Source organism: Macrobrachium rosenbergii, chromosome 23 (genome assembly GCF_040412425.1).
Source record: "Macrobrachium rosenbergii isolate ZJJX-2024 chromosome 23, ASM4041242v1, whole genome shotgun sequence".
Lineage (NCBI taxonomy): Eukaryota > Metazoa > Arthropoda > Malacostraca > Decapoda > Palaemonidae > Macrobrachium > Macrobrachium rosenbergii.
In genome coordinates this window covers 17845995-17855135 of record NC_089763.1, presented here as the reverse complement: position 1 = coordinate 17855135, position 9141 = coordinate 17845995, and the positions used below count along the sequence as shown (strand labels likewise).

At 36.4% G+C, this 9141-nt stretch overlaps 1 protein-coding gene across 1 annotated transcript; it reads right to left on the bottom strand.

The window, feature by feature from the left end:
- Window positions 1-5759: 5759 nt before the first annotated feature.
- On the bottom strand, window positions 5760-8223 carry LOC136851026 (protein psiG-like). Its single transcript, XM_067125000.1, has 4 exons — window positions 8194-8223; window positions 7728-7806; window positions 6316-7023; window positions 5760-6061 (listed from the first exon to the last, which is right to left on the bottom strand). Coding segments are annotated over exons 1-4 (819 nt in total). The 3' UTR covers window positions 5760-6059.
- Between the last annotated feature and the right edge of the window lie 918 nt (window positions 8224-9141).

The following is a 9141-nucleotide window of genomic DNA, read 5'->3' as shown; positions in this document are numbered from 1 at the left end:
ATGTACGTGTAGCGTATGCAAAGCACATCTACAGGGAAACTTAATGTATGTCATATGCATAGGCGATTATTGCCGTGCTCGGCCTCACGCTCTTGTTGCACGCGACTCTTCGGACATCGAGATTAATGGGTTGTGTATTGCTGTTTCTTCTTTTCGTACGGGACACTGCAAAGTTGCTGGCAATATTTATGACGTGTCCTTAATTGCGTAGGTATATGTTTGCATACTTTGATATGGACCAACTCATTACGCATACACACACACACACACACACACACACACACACACACACACACATATATATATATATATATATATATATATATATATATATATATATATATATATATATATGTGTGTGTGTGTGTGTGTGTGTATACATATATATATATATATATATATATATATATATATATATATATATATATATATATATATATAATATATATATATATATATATATATATATATATATATATGTATGTATGTATATTATATATAGCCTATATTTATTTATTTATTCATTTATAGTGGTAGGCATGCAAGAAAGGAACCAAACATTTTGAAGTTTGTTACTAAGGCCAACGTTACACACCTTCATCTTTGCATGTTCCAGGCTGGAAAGTGTATACAGCAAGTTGACTAGATGATAATTACGCATAAAAAAACTAATTAAAGCCACTGGAATAACATCACATTTCAAGTAATAAAACACCATGGTACTACAAGAGTGACTTACCCAGATGGCAGTTAAGATAGTGTCATGGTGTTTTATTACTTTAAATGTGTTGTTATTTTAATGGTTTAAATTAGACGTTTAATTAGTTTTCATGTATAATTATTCTATACTCACAATGCTGTGTACACTTTTCAGCTTTGAAAATGCAACGCTGCAGTTGCGAAACGTTGGCCTTAGTAGTTGTAGGCTATACTTCAAATTGTATGGTGCCTTTCCCTGAACTTCCACTATATATAAATGTGTGAGTGTGTATGTAAATATTTAGTTGTCAAGTCAGAATGTGCCAGTAATCGTTGTGGTTATTTTTTCTGCGTACCCGTCCCCGTCATGGGAAGCGGTTTTATATATAAAAAACAGACTTTTTCTATGCTGAATTTCATATATTCTACCCCAACAAACTACAAAAAAATAATGACATAAAAATTCATTCCAACAAACACAATTCGTTATTTTCCCGACTTTCGTGTGTTTAATATCCTTTTGATAGGACTTGTGCAATTTTACTCCCTTTTATAATGCTTTCGTGATCTTGGTTGGCCGTGATAACTGATGAAGTTCGTGACTTGGATTTTTTTTCTTTTTTTAATCCGTCAGTGCCTTTCGTTGCTAAGTAACGCTTGTATTGTCGTAACCGACATTACGTAGGAACTTGTGATGTGAGAGAGAGAGAGAGAGAGAGAGAGAGAGAGAGAGAGAGAGAGAGAGAGAGAGAGAGAGAGAAATGGAGGACGAACGTTCTTATAGAAACAATGGATTCTTTAGACACTGCGCAGAGTGAAATAAAATAGTCATTAATTCTTTCGGAATATTTCCATTATTACTCCAACAGTATAAGATACTCTTTAAGTTAAGTATACCTTAGTTTAGCCAGACCACTAAGCTGATTAACAGCTCTCCTAGGGCTGGCCCGAAGGATTATATCTATTTTACGTGGCTAAGAACCAACTGGTTACCTAGCAACGGGACCTACATGCTTGTTGTGGAATCCCTTACTTTTAGTTTTCTGTAAAAGAAAACTATTGTGCCGGGTTTGTCTGTCCGTCCGCACTTTATTCTGTCCGCACTTTTTCTGTCCGCCCTCAGATCTTAAAAACTACTGAGGCCTTAGGGCTGCAATTGGTATGTTGATCATCCACCCTCCAATCATCAAACTTACCAAATTGCAGCCCTCTAGCCTCAGTAGGTTTTATTTTATTTAAGGTTAAAGTTAACCATAATCGTGCTTCTGGCAACGATATAGGATAGGCCACCACCGGGCCATGGTTAAAGTTGCATGGGTCGCGGCTCATGCAGCATTATACCGAGACCACCGAAAGATAGATCTATTTTCGGTGGCCTTGATTATACGATGTAGCGGCTGTACAGAAACCTCGATTGCGCTGAAGAAACTTCGGCATATTTTTTACTTGTTTAAAATTAAAATAAAATGCTGTTGCTAACGGCTGCTTTTTGTGTAATGTTCTCGCCTGTGTATATTCGCTCACACCTGTGATCAATTACTTTACGCACGTTGTTGTCAAGTCCACACCTGTGCTGGGGATTAATACCTTTGTAAATTGGAAATTACACAGGTAGGTTTTATGTGATGTTAATTCGCAATTTGAGAAACTGCCTCAAATAAAGTTTTGTTTTAATACGATGTGGGAGCATCAAGAGAACACTAATTACTGCAAGATCCAGAAGGAAACAGTAAAAGGCTTCAGTGTCTAACGCTTTCGTGTAATTAACATGCAATTCTTCAGGGTCCAGAACTGTATCCCGAAGGAGCACATATTTAATACATGAAAGCGCTAGTTACTACTGCTGCCTTTTATTATTTCCATGGAGCTCTTGCGGTACATTTAGCCACGCAGTCCTTGTGACTGTGGAGCTTAATACAACTGCGTTTTACGTTAGCAGTTACTTAATTTAACTAATGATCTAACTCTGTGGCTATGTATTTAGTCACTATTCTACTACAGTTGTTCTCCACTGGCTTTATATTTCTTTTCTTTTTCTCAGTCGTAATTTCGCTTGTTTATTGGCTGATAGGAGGTTACAGCAAAATTTTAATTCAAGCTAGATAAATGATTAAGAATATGTAGCAAAAAGTTTTACCTCAACAGAGATACGGTATAACAAAAAGTATTAAGTTATTTGAGAGAAAGATAATGTGTGTGTGTGTGTGCATCAGTGACACTACATCTTGCTACATTCATCTCCAAATGCTTATACACATTTGAAAACAGGTCCTCCAAATCGCGATAAAATACATTACCTGTAGGGTAATAGGGTTTATTATGTTCAATAAATTCATGAAATATTGCTTTCATTCCGTCTTTAATTCATTTTTTCAAAGATGAAGTAATTACACAGTCTTTTTCAGTAGAAGATAACAGCATAATCGTGGCTTTTTATAAATAAGAGAAATGTGATCCTTTGTGCTTTGTTATTTTGTAAGGAATGATGTAAACTTTAACAATAAATGCAGCATGCAGAGTCCTCTGCGTTGTGTTGATCATAATTATTTTCGTAAATATTTGAACCATTTTTGCTCCTGCTGTTCTGTGCTAACACTTCAAAGGCGATGGCTGCAGCAAGGTTTAAGAGATGTAACAGGTCTAAAACGAAAATAAAAACATAAAAATGTAAACTATTAAAATTACGGATTTTAAACTCCAGTCTATGTATATATATATATATATATATATATATATATATATATATATATATATATATATATATATATATATACACATACATATATATTAGCAAGATAGAAAACGCTATATTCTGCATGGACTGGAAAGGTGTTCAAGCCAAGCTTAGCTATTCACTATTTCAGTCAGGTATTAACTGCGTTGAAATGTGTTTTGCCCTCAGACACCTGCCCTCACCTGTAATTTGTTCGTTGTTAAATAAAAAAAAATAGGTTTTAAAGTTAAAAAGGCATATGCCGTATAAATACTGGTGTCACATACTAGCTGTCTACATTGAACAGGGGTCAGGATTACACAAGCTTCTTATTTGAAATATATGGTTTCTTCGTGTGAATAGTGTTTTTATGAGGATTATTAACTTTATATAAAACACTGTTAGGTTCCGTGAAAGGCATTCAAAATAGCTATTAGTTAAAGGTGCATGAGCGATCGGAATTTCTTAATTTTTATCGTTTTATTTATTTATTTTTTTTGAGTTATGGAAGTTATCTTCATCATTTTTTTATTTCATGGTTAAAAAACTCTTGAAGTAGATTCAGGTTGCTCGGTCTTAAAATGCTTTAACAGAGCGTGTACACATGCGTTAGATATAATGCAAAAGCGGGCAGCATACTCTAAGTAAAACTATTTCACTTAGAGCCAAAGTTATAAAGTTACTGTAGGGGAACAAAATTCTTTCATTAGAATGGCAACACTTTTCCTCTCTTGCGATGTTTGGGCAATGACATCCTTCGAGCGCTGCTGTTCATGGTGTGCGCGTAACTTGTGCTGTCTAAAGGCCTCTCCTCCTCGCACTTTCGCCACATCTCTTCACTAACACCGTTGCCTTACCCGACGGATGGTCAGACAGAAAAATGAGGTATCTAAAATGATAAGAAAGCGGACTTTGCAAATGCTAGCCCAGCTCTCCTAAGTCCAGGTGCCATATGAAACAGCTTATTCAACCAATCAGAGCATTGTTTCATGGCTTACGTCAGTGCGTACACCTGCAGTACCCCCAGTGGGTCTAAGAAGGTTTTTAAAACTCACAAGTACTTCTAAAATTGTTATTTTTATTTATCTTTCAGTACTGATGAATAATGAAACTATGGCTTAAGGTAAGATGATGGATTCTTAGCAAGTTTTCAAAGAACATGAAGGCTACAAACAGTTTTCTAATTGAAAGTAAATGTCAGTTTTTCATAACCTGCAATACACGTACCATTAGTATTGCACACAAAAAAAAAGGTCCCGAACGGTAGGCGAGATTTTAAAACCAAACCTTCATATACTGTAGTTAGCAATTGCAGTTTGCTTTAATTTTAACTTAATACCAACGACACAAAAATACTTTCCCTTTTAAATCCTGAAACAGGTATCGATATTGAGTATTGAATTGGAATGACATGAAAAGAATTTTTCAAAAAAATTTTATTATATTCATTTTGGATTTGCAAATCCAAAACGTTGTCTCTAGCATTTTCGAGAATAGCTGTCTACAACATACCGTCCCAGGACTCAGCAAAAATTCAGAGATAATGTGTCGGTTGGATGGGCATATGCCAGAGGTCCAGAACATGCCTTTTAATCTTCAAGTTGAAGAGCCCTTGCGGGCACAAAGCCGGCTTAATAAACCTTCTTACTTACTTGTGATATTAAGTGGTGATATATTCATTCAGACTTGAACAAAGTGATATTAAGTGGTGATATATTCTTTCAGACTTGAACAAAGTGATATTAAGTGGTGATATATACACTCAGACTTGAACAAAGCGATATTAAGTGGTGATATATTCATTCAGACTTGAACAAAGTGATATCAAGTGGTGATATATTCTTTCAGACTTGAACAAAGTGATATTAAGTGGTGATATACAAAGTGAACAAAGTGATATCAAGTGGTGATATATTCTTTCAGAATTGAACAAAGTGATATTAAGTGGTGATATAAAACTCAGACTTGAACAAAGCGATATTAAGTGGTGATATATTCATTCATCTTGAACAAAGTTATATCAAGCAGATATTCTTTCAGACTTGAACAAAGTGATATTAAGTGGTGATATATTCATTCAGAATTAAACAAATTCTGTGCTTGAAAATGGAACTAAATTCCGATGATTTCTCTCATCTTTTTATTATTTATGCAAAACTTTACATGATTATTATTGTTGAAGAAATCTATTGTGGTGTAAGTATATATATATATATATATATATATATATATATATACATATACAAACGAGAGCTTTCGAGAACCTGCTCGATTCTCCTTCTGAATTGACAAGGAGAATCGAGAAGGTTCTCGAAAGCTCTCGGTTGTACATAGATTTCTAATGTATATTTACACTTACACCACTGTGGATTTCTTCACCATTTTAGTGACTCATGCTATTATGAGAATTTTATGCATGATTATTGTTAGTATAAAGGGATAATGCCTTTTTATTATGAATAAATTTTCGTCCTAATAATGTGAAATAATAATATTGTACGAAATCACATGTCAGGTGCTTCTTCCTGACTTCGTGATCCCTAATTGCAAATGAAATATGTTATTAGCGTAGTTCATCGAAGCCAGACCTGGGCAAAGAATGTTCTTTCTTCGAGGCGTCCTTCTCTCTGCGGGAAGACGTTGTTCTTCCTGAAGAAACGGAAAATCACATCTCTTTATGACCTCTGGTTTGCCAACTAAGTCTTTCCATTCAGTCAGTTGAAAATCACTGAACATTTCAGCAGTCAACAACGAACAAAATCGAAAGGTCAAAAATATTTTATCGATGAGGTATAGTCTTCGTTACTGCACAGGCAAGGAAGATTCATTTTATTAAAAAATAAATCTGTTTCAAATATAATGATCAACATTCTGCAAATAAAATGTAAAGTCGAACAACTTACACGGAATGCAGCAAGTGCACTTGTAGTTGTGACAGAGCTCCTTCACTTTGATGCCCGAACAGGTGTCCATGATGTTGATGCACGTACCTCCCCTGCTGGAACAGGGTCTCGGCGTGTTCTCGCATCTGTGCTTCTTGCAACACGTGCAATGAGGCCCCGGGCACAGGTGGTCTTCCGTCCTGCCGTAGCACTGTGGACTATCCATCTTATTGATGCAGACGCCGTTTTCCCTCAAGCAGGAGTCCGGCGTGTCCGAACACCTGTCCTTCATGCAACACGTGCAGTGTCGGCTGTTGCAGAGCTGCTTGGCGAGCCTTCCGAAGCACCTGTTTGCGTCCAAGCGGTTCATGCAGACGCCGTTGACCTCGAGACACATGGGCGGCGTCCAGGAGGAGCACTCCTCCTTCACGCAACATGTGCAGTGGGTGTTGTGACAGAGAGCGTCGACGGCCCTTCCCGCGCATTTGTCCCTGTCCATGAGGTTCAGGCAGAAGCCGTGCTGGTTTTCGCACGGCCAAGGCGTGTCCGAACAAGGATGTTTCATGCAGCACGTGCAGCGGTCGCCGCTGCAGAGTTCGTGCACCGTCCTTCCGCTGCAGCTCTCTTGGTCCGCCACGTCAATACAAAGACCGTTCCCTTGCGAGCAGTACTTGGCCGCCGATGGGCAGTCCGGCGGCGCGTGTCTTGCGACTCTGCTGGCCAGGCGCTCTGTTAAGTGGAATAAAATGATCAACACCGCAGTAAAAATGAAAGAGTCCGCGCTGGCATAAGGCCGGCTTAATCTGGAAGTGCTTGCAAAGAGTACAACTGACCTGAAACCACAAGGCTGAGAATCATCTCGCCCCTCTACAGAATTGCCCACAGAGTGAAAACAATAAAACCACAGGTTTCAGGATTCCAGAATGATTTCAGACAGCTTCGAGACGCCTGCCTTCTTTCCCAAGGAGGAAGATGCGAGAGGCCTCGACGCTTTCTTTCGGCATCGAAGCTGTCTGAAACTATTCTGAAATCCTGAAACCTGCGGTTTTATTGTTTTCACTCTGTGGGCAATTCTGTAGGGGGACGAGATGATTCTCAGCCTTGCGGTTTCAGGTCATTTGTACTCTTTGCAAGCACTTCCAGATTAAGCCGGCCTTATGCCAGCACGGACTCTTTCATTGTAAATCAGGTGATGGCTTGGAAATAAAGCTGAAACCCAGTCCGTCATTTTTTCACCTGTAGTGATGTGTGATAAACGAATCGCGTGTTAAAGTTATTATAATCCTGCATATATACATAAGTATATGTAAATATTTATTTTATATCAATATATATACAATATATAATACATATATATATGTATATATAGATACATATATAAATATATACATATGTAGGCTATATTATACATTATATATAAAGAAGATTCTTACCGATACTTGGCACCAGAGAGCTTGATTCGTGACGGTCGACGATATCAGGAAGGCGAGGCGTCACGACCACTACCTTTGACTGTTAATACACAGAATACAGTCATTAATACCTATACGTCCCATCTGTCCATCTATCTGATGAGATGCCTGTATTTTCACCACCAGTAGAGATGCTCGTAAAACATAAAAGAAAAACGTAAGCTGACTAAGGAAAACAGAAAAATAGTCATCTATGATGGCAATCCACAATTATATATATGAAAAAATATTGTATTTCGAAACAATACGAGTTTGAATGATAATAATAATAATAATGATAACAATTTTTCGACTTGTATTATTTCAAAATATAGTTTTTGCACATGTACATAAATGCAGACTTTCAAAATTATTAAAAGAATAACAATAGGAAATTAAAACTTTGATCGATATTGAAAGAAGATGCTAGGGTAAGTCATTTACATACCTGTTGCTCAGGACTGCAAGTGACCTTCATCACATTCATTAAATATTACTTGAGAAATTCTCTTGGTCATCTCTTTCTTAAAAATGCAGTCTTAAACGAGCATAAACCAATAGGCAATGGTCGCAGAAAAAAAAAACAATCGTAGTGGAATACATTTGTGAAAATAAAATTGAAATCAAGCAGACACCAAGATACAAGCTGTTTTACGAAGAAGGTAGGATTTAAAGGTAAAGAAGTGTTCTTGTTAGGGTTGAGAAACATCAAAAACGTCCTGGTTTTCAGTAATTAATGGGAGAGGATTATTTTCACAACTATCTTCACGAGAGTCACTATTACTGCTGCTGGCAGCAGCTATACACCACACTATACTCACACACACACACACACACACACACACACATATATATATATATATATATATAGATAGATAGATAGATATATATATATATATATATATATATATATATAGATATATATATACATACATATAAATATATATATATGAAATTTTTTTTTATCACACCGTGATTTATATAAAATCTTGAAGCTACAAATGTCGCTTAATATCGAATTCACGTTTCCTCGGGAATATCCCCGATGGAGAATTATCACCGAAGTGGAATTTATAAGTGATAAATGGATTGGTACTGCCGGGTCATGATCCCTCGACACAGAACAGAACTTACCCAGCAACTCCAGTCGACGTTACGACTCAGCTATCTTGATCCATTTATCACTTATAAATTCCCCTTCGGTGATAATTCTCCATCGGGGATGTTCCGAGGTAGCGTGAATTTGATATTAAACGACTTCATGATTTATATATATATATATATATATATATATATATATATATATATATATATATATATATATATATATGTATATGTGTGTGTGTGTGTGTGTATATATATATTTATGTATAAATATATATCTATACTTATCTAT